Source organism: Diceros bicornis, chromosome 30 (assembly GCF_020826845.1).
Source record: "Diceros bicornis minor isolate mBicDic1 chromosome 30, mDicBic1.mat.cur, whole genome shotgun sequence".
NCBI lineage: Eukaryota > Metazoa > Chordata > Mammalia > Perissodactyla > Rhinocerotidae > Diceros > Diceros bicornis.
This window is the reverse complement of record NC_080769.1, coordinates 8,223,717-8,245,463: the sequence shown is the minus strand read 5'-3', so window position 1 is coordinate 8,245,463 and position 21,747 is coordinate 8,223,717. Positions and strand designations below refer to the sequence as shown.

General features: G+C 58.5%; 1 protein-coding gene across 2 annotated transcripts; it reads right to left on the bottom strand.

Annotated features, from left to right (window-relative positions):
* Positions 1-705: 705 nt before the first annotated feature.
* Positions 706-21,470, bottom strand: KANK2 (KN motif and ankyrin repeat domains 2). Of its 2 annotated transcripts, XM_058525657.1 has the most exons (13): positions 21,406-21,470; positions 20,013-20,226; positions 18,948-19,063; positions 17,364-18,548; positions 8,958-9,125; positions 8,770-8,872; positions 7,579-7,818; positions 6,894-6,981; positions 6,209-6,428; positions 5,226-5,368; positions 3,410-3,610; positions 3,242-3,331; positions 706-1,385 (listed from the first exon to the last, which is right to left on the bottom strand). In XM_058525657.1, exons 3-13 carry the CDS (start codon positions 18,982-18,984, stop codon positions 1,332-1,334), a joined length of 2,529 nt encoding a protein of 842 aa, XP_058381640.1. In that variant the 5' UTR covers positions 18,985-19,063; positions 20,013-20,226; positions 21,406-21,470; the 3' UTR covers positions 706-1,331. The 2 variants fall into 2 exon arrangements, with proteins under 2 accessions (XP_058381640.1, XP_058381639.1); XM_058525656.1 differs by lacking the exon at positions 21,406-21,470 and having other exon boundaries at positions 20,013-21,364.
* Positions 21,471-21,747: the final 277 nt, after the last annotated feature.

Below are 21,747 nucleotides of genomic sequence, written 5' to 3'. Positions count from 1 at the left end.
CCAGCTGGGTCTGGCTTCCACCCTGGCGGCTGAGCTGAGCACTGGACCAGAGAGGGCAGGACACCTATTTGCTGTGGATCTTACTCCCCTGACCCAAGGCACTTTCTGAGGCTCAGAACCCAACCCCATTTTTTTTGGTTCACAGAAGGAAGGAACAGGAGAGAAACTATGCTGAGATTCTGGGCACCCAGGAGGACGGCAGGAAACTGCGTGTCTGGCGAGCCCGCTCTCCAGCAGGCTCCGTTCCAGGCGGCTCCGGAAAGCCTGGAGGTTGTTAAGAAGCCCAGCTGGCCCTTGTTTGGTTTTCGGCAAAGGCCTGTCTCTTTAAGTTTGTCCTCGGGGAGCAGCCAACTTTTAATCGTGCACACATGGGGCCTTCGGAGCTCGCCCTCTGCTTTGCCAACAAGCACAGGCCTTGTTTTCTGGGAGGAGAGCGATTCTGGAGTCTGGGGAGGACGAGGATGGCCCGTCACCAGGATTCCAAGCCCGGGGACTCAGCAGCCGCTCTGGGAACCGGATTCACTTCCTGCATCTCCAGCCCTGAAGGATTTTCTAGGAAAATTAACAGGGGCCAGGGCCTCCATGCACGGCGGGGACGGATTTCTGGTTCATTTCTCCAGGCAAAATGCACATCTCGGCTGCTGGGTCCTGAGCCCCCCACCGGAACGGGGGTGACAGTGGCAGCAAGAAGGCAGAAGAAATGAGTGGGCTTCCTGCCCCGGGTGACCAGGCCAGAATCTATTCTGTGACGAGACCACAAGAAAAGTCTCCCGAGAGCCGTCGGGGGGGAGCGGACAAAACACTATTATATACCAGACAATTAAATGTGGGGGGCGAGGGGGGCGTACAGCCACTCCAGACGTGACCCATGCATGGTGACATTCAGGATTAAAATGAAAATAGGCGATTCCAGTGACTTTCAAATTTGGCAACAAGTAATAGGATTTTCCTCCCCTCCCCCGACGATGATCCCAAAATCCGATATTTTTCCGTCTCATCCTCCTCCATCCGTAATTGCCAGTTGATTGTTCTCGATGTTCCTCATAAACCCACCCCCCAGCATCAGCCCCTGGCGCCAATTTCTGTAAGAAGTCAGCCTCTGTTGGTGCTGCGGCTGCTCTGAACGGGGTGCCGGGAAGAACCCGCTGGAGGCTGGAGTCGTGTCGCTGCGGGGGCCCCCTGGGAAGCAGAAAAACCCACTTGCCCTTGAGATGGGGCCTTGGTGGGTACGGGTGGGGGCTGGCGGGGAGGAGACGAGGACGAGGGCCCAGGGGGAGGGACGGTTTGCTCTGGGGCCGGCCGGCCCGCAGGAGGCGCCTGGCCCCTCGCGGCTACTCTTCTGCGGAGGAAGATGCAAGACTCTCGTCATCTGACATCGGGGCGAACTGAAACAAGAAGCACAATTCCTCATTTGGCATCCTTTCCAAGGCCCGCGGGGCGCCGACTTTGTTGGCTGGCCCAGCGGCCGCCAGGAGTGAACAAGAGGCCTTGTCCCTGGGCCTCAAGGAGGCGACACTGAGGGGGAGAAGCACACAAAGGAACGCGGGAGAGGATCTTCCTCGGGGGTGACGGCTGGAAGGGGATGAAAGTGGAGAGCGAGTGGGCAGGGAGGGTGATGTCTGAGCTGAACGATGCCAAGGGGCCAGCCGAGGGGGCAGGGCATGCCAGGCAGAGGACACAGCAAGTGCAAAGGCCCCGAGGCAGGAGCAGAGTGAGCGAGGGGAGGGGAAGGAGAGTGGGGGAAGGTGAGGGTGACTGTGCAGGGCTTAGCGGGCTTTGGTGGCTTTTTCTCCAAATAGGGTGGGAACCATGGAGGGCTGTGAGCAGAGGAAGGATGTGCCCTGACTCAGGTGTTCACAGTGACCTCTGGCTGCTGGGGAGAGAACAGATGGGAGGGGGCAGAGAGGGTGGGGGTCAGGGGACCAGGACAGAGGTGATGGCAGTGGGCCAGGTGGACAATGCTGGAGGGTTGGGGTTCGTCCCTCAGGACCACAGATCAGACAGGAGGCCATCACCTGACCCCATCGCCCCCATCTTCCAGTTGAGGAAACTGAGGCCCAAAGCTGATCCCCTGAGCACAACTGAGGCCGAGGGGTCCTGACACCCTGGGGAGTGAAGCCGGAAAAACTCACAGCCCCAGGAAGAACCTGGAAGCCAGGTGGGAGACTGATGGCTTATGGTCTCAGCGACTTTCTCTCTCCTGGACCGTCTGGGGAGCTTCTGTGGTCGACACCCACCAGGTCACCCTTGAACCCGGCCTCAGGCATGCCTCAGGGTGCGGGGGCAAGTGCCAGGTGGGGGTGAGGAGGGGGCAGCGAGGCTCCTGCCTGAGGTCTGGAGTCAGATGGACCCCGGACCTCCACCCTTCCTGGATGTGAGACCTGGAACCAGGGAGGGAACCTCTCTAAACTGCAGCTTCCCCAGCTGAAAAATGGCAATAATAACAGTTCTCTATGCAACCGAATCGGGCTATGGTGGAGGGTTTAAGAAACCATGCCTGGGAGGCACTTAATATAGTCCATGGGACTGGAGCGGATGGCCTCCTCCATCAGACTGGAAAAGCTTGTCTCCTCCATCAGACTGGAAGGGATGGTCTCCTCCATCAGACAAGGGTATCGTTTGGGGGACCTATGAGGAGTGCTCATCTCCTCCATCAGGCACTTAGCGCACACCAAGTATCAGTATCATTCTCCTGTGATGCTTCCAGAGAGTGTTTTGCTAACAGGCGTGATTTTTAAAAACCCCAGATTTCCGTGGTCAGATAGAAAGGCTGGGTAAGACACGGTTAGGTGAGGTTTCCTTACAGTGAGGCTTCTCGAGGCCTTCAACACACTGACAGGCTTGAGTAGAAGCCCCAGTCCTCACTGGGGCCCCCAAGGCCCTGCATGATCTGCGGTGTCACCTCCCTGCCCTCTCTTCCTCCCACTGGGCTCCGAGATGCTCCTCAGACACACCAGGCGTGCTCCTGCCTCAGGGCCTTTGCACTGGCTGTTCTTGCTGCACAGAGAGCCACACTCTCGCTCCCTCTCTTCCTCAGGTGGCAGCTCAAATGTCACCTCTTTCCAAGGTTGCTGTCCCTCTTACCTTGTTTTATATGTCTTCCCAGCACTGACCATCTGCTGGCTGTGAAACACTGATTTGCTTGTGTGTCTCTAACTTGGCGTGGGCGCCACACGCCATCAGCTCTTCGTAAACCTCCGCCCCCCCAGAACCCCCGCCCCTGCCCTGCCCGGGGACTCACCGAGCACTTGATGTTCATGCGGGAGTACAGCATGGATGCGACGTCACTGTGCCCCGCGTCCAAGGCCACCATCAGAGCCGTGCTCCCATCCTGCAAAGCAGCCGTTGCTATGGCGATGCCTGGCGCTGTGCTCCCGCCCTCCCCGGGTGCGCCTGGGTGGGGACTCACGCGGTCAGTGAGCGCGATGTCGCAGCTGGGCACGGCCAGCAGCAGCCCCGTGATCTCCTTGTGGCCCTGCTCGCAGGCGCACATGAGGGCCGTGGAGCCGTCGTCGTCTTGCACGTTGACATCTGCCTCGCAGGCCAGCAGGGCCTTGACCACGTCCACGCGCCCGTGGCTGACCGCCAGCATCAGGGCTGTCTGCCCCGCCTGGGCAGAGCAAGGAACACGGTTATGGACCACGCAGGTGACACCCCTGCTCCAGAACCTTCCGTGGTTCCCGAGTACCCTGATGCTAACAGCACCCTACTCGCTGGCCTCCTTCTGGATCTCAAACCATCCTTCCTACCACTGGACCTTTGCACTTGCTGCAGATCTCAGCTTAAATGTCTCCTTCTCAGGGAGAGCTGCTTGCCTCCCCACCCCCACAGCCACCTAAAGCAGGTTCCTAACTCACAGGGGTAAAGAAGTAAAAATTTATGGAGCTAAGATGTGTATACTTTTCTGTATATCAGTTAAAATAAAAATTAAATCAATGTTCATCAGTGAATGAACGGATAAACAAATTATAGTATACACACGCTACAGAATACTGTTCAGCCTTAAAAAGAAATGCGGCATGGATGAACTTGAAATACATTATGCTCAGTGACAGAAGCCAGACACAAAAGCCCACATATACGATTCTGTTTATATGAAATGTCCAGAATAGGCAAACCCGTCAAGACAGAGAGCAGACTGGTGGCTGCCAGGCGCCGGGCAGAGAGGGGAGAACGGGGAGTGCCTGCTAATGGGGGCTGGGTTTCCTTTTGGGGTGATGGGAATGTGCTGGAAGTAGATAGCGCTGGCGGTTGCACAATATTGTGAATGTACTAAATACCCCTGAATTGTATGCTTTAAAAGGGTTAATCTTACGTTATGTGAATTTCACCTCAATTAAAAAAAAGGAAACCACTAAAAACTGTTTTTAATTAAAGAAAAATGAAATTGATAAAACAGCAAGCAGGGTCTGCTCCTGTTATGTGCCATCATGGCGCCCCCCCCTTTTTTTTTTGCTGAGGAAGATTGGCCCTGAGCTAGCATCTGTACCCATCTTCCTCTATTTTGTATGTGGGTGGCTGCCTCAGCATGGCTTGTTGAGCAGTGTGTAGGTCCTCACCCGGGATCCCAACCTGCGAACCCCGGGCCACCAAAGCGGAGTGTGTGAACTTAACCACTATGCCACCAGGCTGGCCCCTGCTTTTCTTCCACTGCTTTTAGGCTGTTGCAAATCCTGCCCCTCCTTGCTGTCCCCTTGGAGTCCTGGCTGCTCTTATGCCCGGACACCCTCCACGCTTCGGTCACCCCCACGGTCTCCCAGCTTCTGCTCCTCAACGTGCAGCCGAAGGGAGATTTCAAACCAGGGAGCAGGCCCCGCCACTGCCCTCAGACGCCCCTGGTGGCTTCCCGCAGCCCCCGAGTCCCAGACCGCCCCGCCCCTGCGTGCTGCCTGAGACGCCTGGCTGGCTGGCGAGCCTCGGGAGGTGGGGACCGTGCCTGCTCGTCCACCACGTGAGCCCCCGGCGCCCGGCTGCCCCTCAGTGAGCCACCACGCAGGATGCGGGACGGGACGAAGGAAGGCGGAGGCCCCCACGTCCTCCCACACCCCCGCCCCGTTTCCACCAGATCCTGCGTCAGAGGCAGCCTGGCAGGCGGGTCCTAAGAACGGGGCTCCAGGGCTGACCCCCTGGGGTCAACCCCCGCCCCCCAGTTTGACCTGGGAAATGACTCTGCTTCTCGGGGCCTCGGTCTCCTCGTCTGTGCAGTGGGGACGTCTGCAGCGTACCTGGCTGGCTTTGGCGTTGACGTCCCCGAGCCGGAAGAGCTGCAGGACGGTCTCGAGGTCCTCCTGGGTCTTCAGGGTGGCCAGGGCCGTGAGCATGACGGGGCTGTAGCCGGCCCGGTTCTGCTTGTCCACCTGGCAGACGCCTGGGGGGCAAGGAGGACATGAGCCCTCACACCCCGCCGATGCCGGCCGGGCCCGCCTGGAGGCCGGGGGAGGGGCCCCGAGGACCGGGCCGCGTCTCCGCCGTCAGACTGGAGGCCGTGTTCCACTCTGTCATGACGAGCCCTGGGCGTCGCGCCTCCTCCATCCGTCTCGGGGCGGCCTACTTTCTCCCTCTTCTCAGGCTGCCCCCGGGGTCCCCATCTCCATGGTGCCCTCAGGAGACAAGGGGCTCCTCAAAGTGGACACTGGGCCTCCTCCACCAGACGGGGGCCCCTGACACTGGCACCCACGTTCAGGGCTGAGAGCATGAGCTGTCTCCCCCATTAACCTGGAAGAGCCAATCGCTCTTCAGATGGGCCGTGCCTCCCCCATCAGACTGCGGGCCGTGTCTCCTCCATCAGACTAGGAAGGGCAAGTTTCTGCCTGCCAAATTGAGGGCCACATCTTCTCTCCGCGTCCCAGACTGGAGGCACGTCCTCTGAGAGGAGGGCTGCAAAGGTGGGGCCTTCCTTATACAGGGGTGTAACCCTGAGGGTGGGGGAAGGTCCCTGTGACTTCCAGAAGACCATGTCTGCCTTTTCCAGTACCCTGGGGCTGCAGATAGGGCTTGTATCTCCCTCACCAGACAGGGAGGACCGCATCTCCCCCATCAGACTGGGAGATGGGCGTCTGCCCCATCAGACCGGGAGATCGGCGTCTCCCCCATCAGACCGGGAGATCGGCGTCTCCCCCCATCAGACCGGGAGATGGGCGTCTGCCCCATCAGATGGGGGACAGCGTCTCCCCCTCAGACCCCAGCCCGGGGCGGCGCTGCGGCTCACCGCTGTCGAGCAGCTGGCGCACCACGGGGAAGTTGGCATGCGACACGGAGTAGTGCAGCGCCGTGTTGCCGTTGCTGTCGGCGATGTTGACCACATAGTCGAGCAGCCGCGCCGACATGGCCCGGAAGGTGACGAGGTGGCGCCGCACCAGCTCGGGGTGGGCGTCGCTCCGGCAGGCCAGGCGCAGCCACTCCTGGAGCACGGTGGTGTAGGCCACTTTCTGGAAGGGTCGGGAGGAGGGGGGCGTGAGGGCGGCGGCGGCCCCAGGACCCACCCCTGACCGAGCCAGAGCCTGGAAGGAGAAGCATGGGCCCCCCCACCCCGATGAGTCAGAAGCGTAGGATCCCCATCCTGGACTGGACTCCAAAGGGAGGTGTAGACACGGCCACCCCAGACACGCTCCCAAGACAGGCGTGAGCATCTCCATCCGGAAATGATCCTCAGAGGCAAGTGTGGACCCCGCAAAGGGGACTGTGGCAGCCCCCTTCCCTCAAGCCCCGAAGGAACAGGACCCAAGACCAGGTGGGTGGGCTGGCGGGCCCCTCTCCAACACGCGTGACTCCGGCACCCCCAGCTCCCGGCGCAGACGCGGGGTGCCCTGGAGGCAGGCACTGGAGACACCGGAGGCGGGGAAGCCGGGGTGGGGGTGCAGGGGAAGGAGGGCCCAGGCCCGGGCCCTGCGCACCAGCTCCCGCTCCGTGAGTGCGTTGGGGTTGTCTAGGTACTTCTCCAGGGCCAGGCAGGCCGAGATGAGGTCAGGGCTTAGCTCCAACCTGCGGGGACAGACGAGGGGCAGTCTACCTGGCGAGCACCCCCTCAGCCTCCTGGGTGCCCCCCACATCCAGCTGGTGTGCTCCAGGAGGGCCTCAACGCTCCCCCCCACGCACTCACCGGGTCCTGCCAGGGCTGACCTGAGGGGTGGAATCTCAGGTCCCCCTTCGCCAGGGACACGATTTTACACTGCACCCCAAGGGGCAGACATGGGGACACAAAGACCCCAAGAGAAAGTGGACACAGGCTGAAGTTTATTCCAAGTGGCCAGTGGCAGATGGAAAATCTTCCCAAGGGCAGATTTATCATCAGGGAACAAAAGGAGACATAGACAGCATAGGCAGGTGGGGCAAATGTCCCAAAGAAGGTGGGTGGCTTAGCACAAACGCCAAGTTTGTCCCAAGCCCAATTGCCCTTCTCAGGCCTTTATCAAAGCCTCCAGACCTTCAGAGGCCCAGAGGGAGCAAGTGCTTGCTCCCTAATTCAGACTAAAGTGTGCATGACTGACGGGAGGGTCCCTCAGAGGGAGTGAACGGTGGGGTCTGAGGTGGGGGTTGCCTCCCAGCCCTGCCTGAGTTCCTCCCACCCAGAAAACTGACCGGATCTCCTCCTCCGCACTGGCCCCTGACGCCCCCTCGGCTGCGGGCACGTGCTGAGGCTCCCGAGACGGCTGGCGCTCCTCCGGGCCGGTCTTGGCTCCCGCCGTCCCCTCGGGCCTGAGCTGGGGGGCTCCGGCCACACTCGGCGCCCTCCCCGCCGGCTCTGGGGCCTCGCCCTCTGTGCTCTCATTGTCCGAGAAGTTCTCCGCCGTGCTGGAGTCCTCGGACGAGGACTCGTACCTGGGGAGGGGGACGGGCAGGGCGGGGGATGCTGCGGGTGGGCCGGGACGTGGGGGGAGGGGCGCGGGGCTCTGACTCCTTGACGTCTCTGGGCCTGTTTCCTCATCTGATAAACGGGGATCACGGCAGTCTCGACCTCACAGGGCTGTGGCTAACGGTACCCGGTATACAGTAAGTGCTCAATAAACACCAGCTGTGACTGTGATCATGCGGGGAGGCAGGGACGGCGGACACTGCTTTTCCCTCCTAGCCCTTTGGTACCTCTCACGCCATCTCCTTACACGGGCTGTGCTGATGCAGACACTGGCCCCACTGCGAGTAGGACCCTCTGATGCTTCCTGCCACCCCTGGGTAAAGTCTCAGCTTCTGGGCCCGGCATTCAAGGCCCCAAGCTCTCCCCGACCAGCGCTCCCCACGGCTCCGCTGTGTCTCTCTGCTTCCTCCAGCTCCCAGCCTTTATCCAGGCTGCGCCTCCCCCAGGAGGGCCTCCACCCCGCTCTCCACCTTGCTAGCTCCTGCCTGCCGGCAGCACGAGTCCCCTCCCTCAGGGACCTCCCTGGGGGCATCAGGGCCTCCTCGAGGCCCCGCACTGCCCGAGCGTCCCCCATCACTGCTCCAACCCCACTGTGTCAGAACCGCCCATCAGTGCCGGGGGCCCCAGGGGACCGGGAGCTCCGGCACCTTCCGCAGGGTAGTGTGGTGCAGTGGTTACAGCACAGACTCTGGAGCCGGACCACCGGGCCGACTCCTGCTCACCGTGTGAGCTCCAGCAAGGCCCTCGGCCTCGTTGTGCCTCAGTTTCCTCCTCTGTCGATTGCGCTTTGGTGACATGTACGAATCAAAGGGAGGATCCAGACCAGGGTCCTCGGTACGTTCTTGGGCGTGAAGGACCCAGGGAACGGACAGGAGGGTGGAGGCTAAGGGCAGGGAGCGTGGGGGGGGTCCTCTCACCCGCCGTTGACCCCCACGAACTGGAGGCTCCTCTGGTGGGCCGCGGGGTCCGCGGGGTCCTCCTTCCGCTTCATGGTGGAGCGCACGCCCGCCTGGGGCCCGCCTGGGGGAGGGGTGGCGTCGTCAGAGCCTCCAGGGCCAGACCCCTGCCCGTCCCTCTCGTCCCTCTCGGCGGCCACCCCGCTCACCCGCGCCCTCGGCCTCCTCCGACGCGCACGAGGCTGCTGGCCTGGAGGGCTCCCTGTCGGCGGCGGCGCTGGCGGGGCCCTGGCCGGCCTTCTCCTCGGGCTGTGCCAGGGAGGCCGCCGTGGACCCCGCGGGTGAGGAAGACGACTCTGCAGGAGGCTGTGGGACACCTGGAGGGGCAGGAAAGGCCACTCACCGTGGGTAACTATTAATACCCGGCTCCTGGGGGCCAGGGGTTAAGTCTTGCATGACTTCATCAAATCTTCCCAGCCCACGAGGAAATGGGATTATTACAGACGAGGAAACTGAGGCACAGGGGGCTGCTGAGGTCACCCAGCGAGTGAGCGAGCAGCAGAAACTGATTCCAACCTCAGTTTGTTGCCTGTCCCACAGCTGGTCAGGGGCAGGGAGGACCCTGTGACCCACAATCCTGGCCTGTGACCACCCCCCCCTGCCACACCATACTGAGTGGTGGTCACCATAGGGACTCAGATCTCCCCAGATGAGAGAGCTGTGTGACCTCAGGCAAGTCACTTAACCTCTCTGTGCCTCGGGTGAATAACATTTCCTACTTCCTGGCAAGTCGGGCAGAGTAAAGACAGTAACTGGGGGCGAGGGTTTAGAACAACGCCTGCGCATCAAGAATGCTCCAGGCGCATTTGCTAATTCCAGAGAATTGTAAACGGTATTTTGATAAGACTTAATATTACCTTTTTTTTTTTTTTTTTTACAAAAGCAGGGTTGTGTTGGGGATATCATTTCGTATCCAGCTTCCTTTTTTTCTTCTTTACTTAACATTAAGTAGGTGTTACTTTAATCATCAGGAAAAATAAACAATCAGGGCTTTTGGAAAATGAAAAACCGTATTCCAGCAGTTTTAGTTTGGGAAGACAAAAGAGTGCTGGAGAGGGATGGTGGTGATGGTTGCACAACAATGTGAGTGTACTTAATGCCACTGAACCGGACACTCAAAAATGGTTAAGATGGTAAATTTCATGTTATGTATATTTTACCACAATTAAAAAGAAAACACACACCCAGGTTGGTCTGAGGCCGAAGATGACTTTGTCAGGGTACCCGCTGCCCAGCTGGGAGTGGGGTTGGGGATCCAGCCCCGGGTCACCAGCCTGGAGCCAGAAACACAAGTCCCACTGGCCATTCTGAGTGGCTGCCGTGTCTTGGAACCTGCTCGGGTCCCCCCAGGCCACGTGTGGCTTCCGTGCCACCACTTCCCTAGGACGTCCCATCCTGCCACTGGCCACGGGCTCTGCAGACCAATTCATTTTAATGCCCTTGAACAGTTAAAACTTTTCTTGACAGACACAGTAACTACTTCCTCAAGTCCGAGGGTGACACTCCACTCTGGTTAGGAACGGGAGTATGAGCTCAGCACAGGCAGAACGCACAGAACAGACGAGACGCTTTGTCATGAGGGCGAGTGACAGCAGCCCAGCCCAGGGCGTGGACCGCCCAGGCCGCTTCCAGCACCATCCAGGGAACCAAGAGCACACGCCGGGTTTTGATGTGAATCTCCTGATTTTTTTTTTTTTAAACCTTGTCAATAAATTCACATCAAACAAAACCCCTGTGTGGCCAAGTGGATGTGTCAGGAGGCGGACAGGCCAGCTCACGATCTCAGTGTCACCCCAGACTCAGGGCTTCTGATTTAAACACCCGGCAGCGTCAACAAGTTCGGGGCAGTAACATTATGCTGAGTGAAAGGGGCCAGTCACAGAAGGACACATACTGTGTGATTCCACTCATAGGAGGTCCCCAGAGCAGTCACATTCATAGAGACAGGAAGTAGGACGGTGGGGGCCGAGGGCTAGGGGAGGGGGATGCAGAGTTAGTGTTTAATGGAGACAGAGTTCCAGTTTGGGAAGATGAGAAAGTTCTGGAGATGGCTGCACAACAATGTGAGTGTACTTAATGCCGCTGAACACTTAAAACTGGTTAGGATGATAAATTTTATGTTATATGTATTTTAAAAATTACAATTACAAAAACAATCTAAAAAAAGTGAAAAAAAAACAATAACACAGAACAGCACGAGGCCCCTTCTGCCCCAAGGGAAAAGCAGGCTCTGCCTTCCACAAGCTTGGATGGCTCCTACCAGCCTGAGGAGTTCAAGGTCGACACTGCAACACTAAAATAACAATAACAATATGGATCATGTTTATTATTATTATTCCAGTGGGGGATGGGGCAACGTGATACCGAAATTCATACGCAAGAAATAAAGACCATGACCAGCTAAGACCATTTTACAAGAAAAGGCAGAGATGGGGGCCCCGGTCTACAAGAGAGAGAGAATAGAACATATTCCAAAGCCACAACAATCCAAACAGCGGGGCATTGTAGTCGGAAGAAATGGGCCGAGGGAAGGAAGGAAGGAGAGAGAGCCCAGCACAGGCCCCATCTCTGGGGACTGGGGTGAGACAGAGGGGTTTCCACACATCAGTGGTAAAAGCTGGGCTCTCTGGTGTCGGGTTGGGAAAAGCAGCTTCTCTACCCAAGAAAACTCAGGCCAGATCCCTACCTCACACCTTACACACAAACTAAACCCCAAAGGATCAAGATGAAGACAGAGCTACAGGAAGAAGACAGGGCCAAATATCAGGGGCCTCAGGGAGGGGAAAGAGTCCTTTAAAAATTTCTCAAAGCACAAACCATATATGAAAAATACTGTATAATCTCACTTATATGTGGAATCTAAAGAAACTGAACTCAAAGAGAGAACAGGTTGGTGGTCGCCAGAGGCAGGAGGTGGGGAAATGGTGAAGGGGTCAAAAGGTACCAGCTTCCAGCTATCACATCAAGTCCTGGGGATGGAATGTCCAACGTGGTGACTACAGTTAATAACACTGTCCTGTACATTTGAAAGTTGCTAAGAGAGTAGATTTTCAAAGTTCTCATCGAAAAAAATTATAACTCTGTGAGGTGATGGATATTAACTAAACTTTTCGTGGTGATCATTTTGCAATATATATGACTATCAAATAATTAATTTGTACACCTTAAATGAATACAATGTTATATGTCAATTATGCCTCAAGAAAACTGGAAAAAAATTAAAAATTAAAAAAAGAGAAATATGATGGGTTTAACTACATCCAACACGAAGACTTCTGTTTGATTAAAAAAAAAAATCTCATAGACAAAGTTAATTGATATAAGAACACAAACTGGGAGAAGGTAGTCATGCATCGCTTAGCGAGAAAGGCATCATTATGCAATTTTGTCATTGTGCAAACATCATAGAGTGCACTTACACAAACCCAGATGGTATAGCCTACTACACACCTAGGCTACATGGTACTAATTTTTTTTTGCTGAGGAAGATTGGCCCTGGGCTAACATTCGTGGCCATCTTCCTCTACTTTATATGGGACACTGCCACAGCTTGGCTTGATGAGCAGTGCGTAGGTCCAAGCCTGGGATCTGAACCTGCAAACCCTGGGCTGCCGAAGTGGAGTGTGTGAACTTAACCACTACGCCACCGGGCTGGCCCCTATGGAACTAATCTTATGGGACCACCTTCACATATGTGGTCCATCATTGGCAGAAACATCGTTATGTGGCACATGACTGTACTCCCGATGCCAAAAATGGGTAAGGGATTATCTTCTAGAACAGGAGTCAACAAACTTTTTCTGTAAAGGGCCAGATAGTAAATATTTTTGGCTTGGTGAGCCAAAAGGTCTCAGTCATCAACAGTGCAAAAGCAGCCGTAGGCAGTATGCAAATGAATGGGCATGGCTGCGTTCTAATAAGTCTGAATTTCATGTAATTTTGCTCATGTTGCAGAACGTTATTCTTCTTTTCATATTGTTCAACCATTTAAACATGTAAAAACCATCCTTAGCTTGTGGGCCATATAAAAATAGGCAGTGGGCTGGATTTGGCCCACAGGCTGTAGGTTGCCAACCCCTATTCTGGAATATGCTAGAAACTTCTGCCCAAAGAAAAATGGACAAAGTCTATAAATAAGTGATTCAGGGAGGAATCGTATTAAACACATATGGTGATGCCCATCCTCACCAGAAATTAAAGAGATGCAAATTAAAACAACAAGGAGATACCACTTTGCCCCATGGTCAGATGGGCAAAAAATTAGAATGATACATAAAACTATGTGTTGGTGGGCTGTGGGGAAACGGGCACCTCCGACTCAAGCGTGGCTGGTGGGAGTGTGGACAGGGAGAACTTCTGCAGAGAGGATCAGACAAAATCTGGAGTAAAGTTGTGCATTCTCTGTGACCCAGCAGCCCCACGGGACGGGACACGTGTGGCCCTAGCACTGCTCATGGCAGCCAGGAGTTGGAAATAACCCAGGTGCCCACCGAGGGGGGATGAGATAAGAGTGTAGCACATACCCAGGGCAGAAATCTACACGGTCATTAAAAGTGACGAAGCAGATTTATGAACATCAGAGTGGGGAGTTCAAAAACAGTGTGTAGAGAGGAAAAAATAAGAGACAGAACAAGATTTTTTTTCTTTCTAAAGCACAATACCATTTTAGGAAATTAAACACAGACAAGGCATATTTTTCAAGGACACCCGAATAGCTAAAAGAAGCTTCTGGAAGGTGGATTGCAAGGAATGATATTAAATGGGGTGGGGGTGTGTGAATCGCATAGAGCAGAGGTTGGGAAACCACAGCTTGTGGGCACAGTTGTTACATTTTTAAATCGTTGGAAAAAAAAATTAAAACGAGGATTTTTATCTGGGACACGTGAAAACTACCTGAAATTGAAATTTCAGTGTCGACACATAAAGTTTTATTGGCGCACACACGTTCATTCATTTATATATTGTTTATGTCTGTTTTCATGCTACCAACGCAGAATGGAGGCACCGAACTCATCAAAATGTATACGTTAAAAACGCGCAACTTTTTGTCTATTAAGTATACCCCAATAAAGCTGGAAAAAAAAAAAACTGAGCAGAATCGAGTCATTGCAACAGAGATTGTACGGCTCGCAAAGCTAAAAATATTTACCGACCCTCAGCATTGAGGGTGAAAGATGAAGGCGCAAAAGAATAAAGAAGGTTCCATGCACAGACCAGTGCGGATGGTTGCCACGAGCTGAAGAATTAGATTAACTCAGGTTCGGGCTCCTTAAGTCCAAAAGGAATTTTTAAAAACTTAAATCACTCAGCCACCCACTGCGGGAAGGGCGTTGAGCCCACGAGGGCTGTAAAGCAATTTGGGGACAGTCCTCAACATCTTCAAAAAATGCCCTTCCAGAAGCCTGCCCTGAAAAAACAGATAGGAGGACAGGAGGGGTTCCCAAGGAAGGACACCTGTGTGGCACCCTTGACAGTCAAGAACGATGTGGCTGTTAAATAGTAAACGGCGGGTCCCGAGAATTGTTAATAACATGAAGAAATGCCCCTGGGATAATGTGAAATCAAAGAGTTTAAATCCTGGCTTCAGGAACCATGAGCAAATCCCTTAACCTCCCCGTGCCTCAGTTTCCCCATCTGTAAATTGGGAATAAAAACACCACCAACCTCACAGGGCCGCTGGAGATTTGCTCCAGGAAATTAAACATGAAAAGAGCGTCAGAAAACGTCCTGGCCCACAATAAGGGCTGCCTGAATGCTTTTAAAAATAAAATAGAGCCAAACGATAAATTCCTGCAGCTCTATGTTGCCAGGCTTGAAAAACACATGTGATTTTCTGCCTTACAAAATTCAGAAGGGAAGAAGCAGAAGTGTTGACAGCAGCTGCGTCTGGGCGGTGGTGGGTTTATAGCGGTTTTATTTTTTGTTCTAGATTCTTCTGCACTTTCCAAACCTTCCACTAAGGATATAAATTGCTTTCACAGGAATACGTTTCCAACAAGGGCAGAGGGAATTTCAAAGCCTTGGAGAGATCCCACGGGTGCACGTGCCCAGCCGCCCCTTCTCCCGCTGATCTCTCTGGGAGGCCTTAGCCAGGTGGGCGGGACGTGACATTGTGGGGTCCCCAGTCCTCTAGCAGCCTACCCACCTTTGCCAGCCTGAGGGGAGAGCTGCCTCCCACCCTCCCTGCCCTTCAGGCGCAGTGAGCGAATCTGAGATGGCAGAGAGGTTGGGCTCCTCCTTGCCTCCTCCCCCAGGGAGCCCTCCCTGACCTACACATGGAGCTGACCCACCTAAGCCAACACATGGTCTGAACACTCGTCACGTCCTGTACTATCTCATTTCCTTTCCCATAATGCTCCTCCCCAGTCTAGGAGCCCTGCCGGACCCACTCTACGCTCAGGCTCCCCTGGACCTCGCTTCTCGGGCCTCATCCTATTCCACATTGTTCCACACCTTGGATGCGCCCAAGACCCTCCTCATCTCAGGGCCTTTGCTCCTGCTGTGCCCTCCTCCTGGAACACTCTTCTTCCCATATCTTGGTTCAAAGAGCCAGCAGCTAACCCTCGGGTACCTACTACGTGCCACGTCAAACACTTGACACAAACAGACACATTTAAGCCTCATGTTAATCTGGTGACATCCGGCTGTCACGACCCCCGATTTGCAAACGAGGCTCAGAGAGGTTAACTAACTTGCTCAAGGGCACAGAGCCAGGAAGCAGGGAAACCAGAATGTTAACTGGGGTCCCCACCCCATCTAATCACCGCCCACCCCATGCCCTTGTTTGTTTCAAGCATGTATTCTCTGAAATGACATTTCTCCACTTATTTATTGTGGTCTCTTATTTGTTTATTGCAGGGGATTGTGTCTGTCTTGTTCACCGCTGTGTCCCCAGGGCCTAGAAGAGTCTGGCAAATCACAGGCACTCAATAAAGCGTTGCTGAATAAGAAGACACTGAAACGAATGAGCACACTCCAGTTCCACTCAAGCGAGGCAGAGATAGGGGCTGGCTGCAGCATGCAGGAGTTAAGTGAGACACAAGGAAGAACTTCTGGGGGCAGCGGCTTGCAAAGGGTGGGGACATCGCTGTGTCTGCGGGTCCTGCAGGCAGGAGGCGCCCCGGCTGCCCTGAGATCCCGAGGTTGGGCGGGCGGGGCCCCTGGCTGGGGGCCAGAGTGGGATGGACACAGAACAGAGGGGTGGTGTCTGCAGCTGGCCCGGAACAACCGGGAAGAAAACAGCTGGGGCCCCACCCTCCAGCCCGCGCCCTCTGGTCCCTCCGGGGGGCTCTGGCCACCTGACATGCGGGGTTGGGACAAGGACCCGGGCGCCACCTTCGAGCCCTCCTGCAGGTTCAGGCCGACCTGGGTTTAGATCCTGGCTGTGCAACGCAGGGCAAGTGCAGCTTGTCCCTGAGCCTCAGTTTCCTCAGCTATAAACAGCTGACTCGAAAACTATCAGCAGAAGCTGCCAGGAGCACTGAGGGAGTGCTTACTGCGTGGGCTAATCCACAAGACTCCTAGAAGTGGGGGCTGTTATTATTTCAATTCAGATACGGAAGCTGAGGCCCAGAGAGGTGAAGCCACTCCCCCAGGGTCACACAGCAAGAAGTGGAATCTGAACCCTGGTCGCCGGGCTGCACAGCCCACCCCGTTAGCTCCTCCGTGGGCGAAACCCTTGGCAGGGCTCCCGGCACCAGGCTGGTGTTCGATAAAGCACAGCTGTCGTCATTATTATGAATCATCCTGGCAGCTTCTCCAGGGGCCTCGGGGCGGTCACGGAGGGGCAGCTGCCATCCTGCACATCCCACATCCCCTTTCCTGGCATGAGGAATCAGCATTTTCTCTAGGGAGCACTCCTTCCTCCCTCAGGACTCGGGTGAGGCTCCTCCACCCCCAAGATCCAGGGCTGGGCAGTGAGAGACATAGTGATTTGCTCAAGGATGGGCACACAACCCATACCAGCCAATGAGGGCCACCTCTAGGATTTTTATTGATGCTGTTTAGACTGAGGAGTTCTCTTTCTACTGAGTTGCAAGGACAGATGCCCGGAGCAGTGGGGCCACCTGTGCCTGCCTGAGGGAGAAGCCTCCAGGGTGCACAGAAAGAGAAAGAGAGAGTCCTGATGATATTTGAGCACCTGGATCCGGCTATGCCTGAAGCTGTCACTAAGTTACATGACCCACACATTTCCTTTTCATTGCTTAAACTGGCCTGAGGTTGCTTCCTGCCACTTAATGAATAAACAGGGAGGGTTTTCTGCCCAGCAAACCAACAGCCTTGGGACCCCTCCCCCAAATACGTCCTGTTTTCTGGACACTTACAATGTGCTAGACACGAGGATACACACTTAACAGACACTCAATTTCTCCGCATGGTCCCTACAGCGTTGAGTCGGCGGCACAGTTGTCCCTTTTTTGCGGATGAAGAAGAAACAAAGGCTCCGAGAGCCGGAGTGGTCTGCCTGGTGGCGGGCCAAGGCTGGGGCTGGACCCTGGCGCTCGGAGGAGGAAACAGGGACCCTCCGCCGTCCCCCCCTGCCCGCTATGGCTCACCTGCAGCCCCCTCGCAGCCGCGCTCGGTGATGCTGATCTTCTTCACCAGGTGGACGTTGGCGGCGGGCGCGGCGGGCGTCGGGAGCACCGTCTCCACCACCTCGCGGCTGCGGAACACGGGGGCGCTCTCAGCCCCTGCGGACGTCGCCAGGGCGCGCAGCCCCGCCCCGTAGGGCTCCAGACTCTGGGCGCGCTGTGCAGGGGCCCCGGCGGCCGTGCTGGCCGCCACCTCCACCTCGCGAGGCCCCTCCACCACCCGGACGGTGTCCACGCGCCCCGCGCTGTCCGGCGGCGGCCGGGCCTGCGCCGCCTGCAGCTCCCGGAGCGCCTTCTTGAGCTGCGTCTCCAGCACGGCCACCTTGGCGGCCAGCGCCGCCTCGCCGTCGGGCACGCCCAGGTCCCGCTCGCGGACCCAGGTGCCCACGCTCCGCGTCTCCAGCGCCGCCGCGTCCTCGGGGGCCTCGGGGAGGTCCAGGCAGAGCTCGCCGCGGGCCCGCGCCCCCGCGGGGTGGCCCAGGAACTTCTGGCTCTTGAGCTGCACGGTGAGCTGCCGCTTCTCCTCCTGCAGCACCGACAGCTTCACCTGGAGCACGGGGATCAGCTTCACCTGCTCCTCCAGCTGCCGCAGCTTCCGCAGCGCGCCCGCCATCTGCTCGCGCACGTGGGCCAGGTGCCCGGCGCTGGGCGCCACCGGCGTGGACAGCCCCGAGCTCCGCGGCGTCGGCGGCGGCAGCCCCACGCCCACCAGCGAGCCCGTGGAGCCGGCCGCGCTGGGCGTCAGCGAGCCCAGGCCGGGGGGCGCGGCCGCCTGGTCCTCGAGGCGGCGCCGCGCGTCCAGCAGCGTGCGCTCCACGCGCGGGTTGAAGCCGGCGCGCGTCTCCAGGGCGCCGTACTGCGGGTAGAAGCCGCGGCCGCAGTACGAGTAGGCCGAGTGGCGGCTGTCCCCGCTGGCATTGGAGCACAGCGACTCGGTGGACGTCCACCAGGAGCCGGGCCCGCGGGGCAGCGAGCCGAGGCGGGGCCGGCGCTGCACGGCCACCCGGCGCAGCGTGTGGCCCTTCTCGATGTCATCCACGTACTTGAGGAAGTCCAGGTCCAGGCGGTAGCCGTACGGCGTCTCCACCGAGTAGGGCGGGTCGGGCTCCTTGGCGGGGAAGGTGGGCGGGGAGGCTGGGCCGGGGGTCCCTGGAGGGGGAGACACGCAGGGTCTCTGAACGCTGCTGTCCCATCCTCCGGTGAAGGCTGATGGTTTCTTTGCCCAAGGGATGGGAGCCCACTGGGCGCTCAGCTGCTCAACTGTGTCTCCCACCCAGGGCGAGGCCCTGTCACCTCCCAGTCCTCCCAGGACAGGGCCCTGCCTGCCCCGTCAGATCCTCCAGGGCAGAGCTAAGTTGTCCCCACTGAGGCCCTCGGGGCAGGGCTGTGTCCCACCCTCAGGTAGGGCCAGATCCCTCCTCCCACCCCCAGACCCGGGGCAGAGCCCTCTCCCCTCCCTCAGGCCACGCAGAGCAGGGCTGTCTCGACAGAGCGTATCCCCCCACCTCCAACCCCAAGGCTGGGCCCTCTTCCCCCGAGACCCCTGACCTGGGAAGGGGGCTGGCACATGCAGGACCTGGGCCATCCTCCGGTCTGCGGTCGCTCCTCAAGAGTCACTTTGGGGACTGTGATTCAGACTGCCTGCAGCACGGGCTGAGGCTTACCTGGGGAGGGGGGCGAGGGAGCTGGGAGTCAGGACCAGTGTGCAGGGGGAGAGGAGGGGATGTGGATACCCGCCCCCCTCCACAGAGCCCCCTCCCAGCCCCTCTCTCCCCCAGGTCCGGGACCCTCTCAGAGGCACACCCCAGCCTGGCTGTGGGCAGGGGTGGGGGGCCCCCGCGGCCTGGAACAAAGAAAGCAAACCTCAGGGCCCGCCCGCACATCTGTCCAGCCCCTGGACAGGCTCCAGCTGTTCCCACGGCCCCGCCTCCACAAGGCCCCCTGAGCCGGGGGGCCCTAAGCCTGACAGACCCCACCCTTCCTGCACCCCTCCCCTCGGCGCAGGCTAGGAGCAGGCTGCGGGGATGGACAGGGGCTGAGGTGGGCAGGGGCTGGGGCACTAATGGGGGACAGCCTTCCTGCATGGATCCCAGGAGACAGAGACCCAGGGGCACAAAAAGAGAGAAAACGCGGGGTAGGGGACCCCAAAGCAGAGCCGGGTCAGGCCAGGCAGGGTGGGGGTCTCTGGGGAAAGTTGGGGGGAGGCAGCGAGCACAGCCTTTCCCCTTTATGGAAACAATTTTCTCTAAAAATAAACAGTTTCGCTGCCGGGCTACACGAGAACTTCCTGCCCCCCCAGGACGCGTCCGGCTGAGGGGCGCAGCAGAGATAGAAGGCCGGGCGGAGGCCCGGGAAGTCATGGGGGTGCGGGGAGGAAGTAAGAGGGGGCGCGTGGGGGCTGCAAAGGGGAGGGACAATCAGAGCATCTCACTAGCCCCCACACCCCCGCCCCCAGCCCTGGAGTCCGGCCAGGACTTTGTCCCTAATACTCTGCCTGAGCTCGGCCAGTCCTTTCTGCTGTCTGACCTTCAGCTACCCTGCTGCAGAGGCCCCAGCCCACCCCACCACCAGAGTGGACCCTTTCCAGCCTGTGGGGGCCAGGGCAGCGGGTACCTGGGAGGATGGGCCAGGTGGGGCACCTGCCGGGCATGAAGGCGGGGCTGGAACTCCACGGCTGGCCGAGCTTGTCCTCTCTCTCACTCTGCGTGTCTCCTGCTCAGTCTCTCTCCGCGTTTCTCTGCGTCTCTCCGCGTCTCTCTCTCTGCCTCTTTCCACTTCTCTCTCTGTCTGTCCACGACTCTGTCCTCACTTCTCTGTCTTTCAATGCCTGAAACACACGGTCCCCGATGACAGGAATTTTGGTTTCCTGCCTGCCTGGAGGCGCACCCCCTCCACAACGGGGAGGTGATCAAATATATTTTCTGGGGACCTGAGAGAGACTGGAGGCAGCGAGCAGGACTGGAACAGCCTGTGGGGGCCCCCGGAGGTGCACAGGGGTGGGGCGAGTAATAGTAATGACTATAGCAAACATCACCACAACCCCACCAAGCGGTAGCTGCCACCCTGTTTTACAGATGGGGAATCTGGAGGTGCAGAAATGGACAGCGACTTGCCCGGGGTCACTGGAGGGGGATGTGACTGGGCCTGGATTTGAACCTAAGCCGGGCAGAGGGGGAATCTGCCGGCCAAGCCACCCGCACCCCGACGCCACATCCCTCTGCCCATTTCCCAGACAGAGAGACTGAGGTCTGAGGGTGTCCAGCCATCGGAGCGCCCTCCATGTGGGCAGGTGACTCCAGGCGGAGAAAGGAGATGGGGGTCAGGGGAGTGTGGTGGGGGAATGTATGCGTCTGAGGCCCCTCTTCCTCTAGGGGACCCCTGGGGGACAGGGAGGAGGACACGGGACAGGACCGACAGAGATGGAGAGAAAGGGAGACAGGACACTCCAGGAGGGGACAGGCAGGAGGCTCGCGGGGTCGGGCGGGGTCTCCCTAAAGCCCCCATCCCAGCCCGGCCTGGACGTCTCTGGGGTCTTCGCGCCCCCCTCCCCCCCAAAGCCGGGGGCGAGGAGGACGACCCCGCCCCGCGCAGGGAGGGGGCGGGGCCTGCGGGGTCCCGGCTAATGGCAAACAGCTGCGGCTCCCCACGCCGGCCCAGCCGCCAGGCCGAGGCCCAGCCCGCCGGACGCCCGGCCGCCTTCCCGCCCCCTGGGGCCTGGCTCGGCCGGGCCGCGGAGGAGGGCGCGGGGACAGCAGAGAGGAGGAAGGGGAGGACGGAGATGGGGCGGAGGGCAGAGGAGGGGCGCAGAGCGGGGAGAGAAGCGGGGACGGGGTCCGAGCTGGGCAGGGGGCAGAGGCGCGGGGACCGCGACAGCCAAAGTCCGCAAAGTCTGGGCACAGATGATGGCGCTGGAGGCTCGGAGGCGCCGGCGAGGTCGCGCCCCGGGCTCGGGGGGTGGAGGGGTTGGGGGGGGGGCCCACGCTCGAACCCCGACCCGGACTCGAACCTCGAACCCCGATCCCGCCCCGGGTTCCACTCGCCTCGCGCGCTCCGGCCGCCGCCGCCCCTGCGTCCCGCCGCCCGTGCGTCCTCCGCGCCGCCGCCCGGCCGCCCGGCCCTCGGCGCTCGCCCCGCCCACGCCCCGCCCCTCGGGCAGGCCACGCCCTCGGCTGACCACGCCCCTCCAGTCGCCTGCACGCCCGCCGCGCTGCGGGGATGCACGGGGGGACACACGATCGCACCTGGTCCGCAGGTGTGCGCGCGCGCGTGGGGGCTCCGGCCTCGCCCCTGTCCCCCAGGCCCCGGGGCAGGGTCCCCCGCCGCTGTCCTCCCCCGCCCGCTGCAGCTG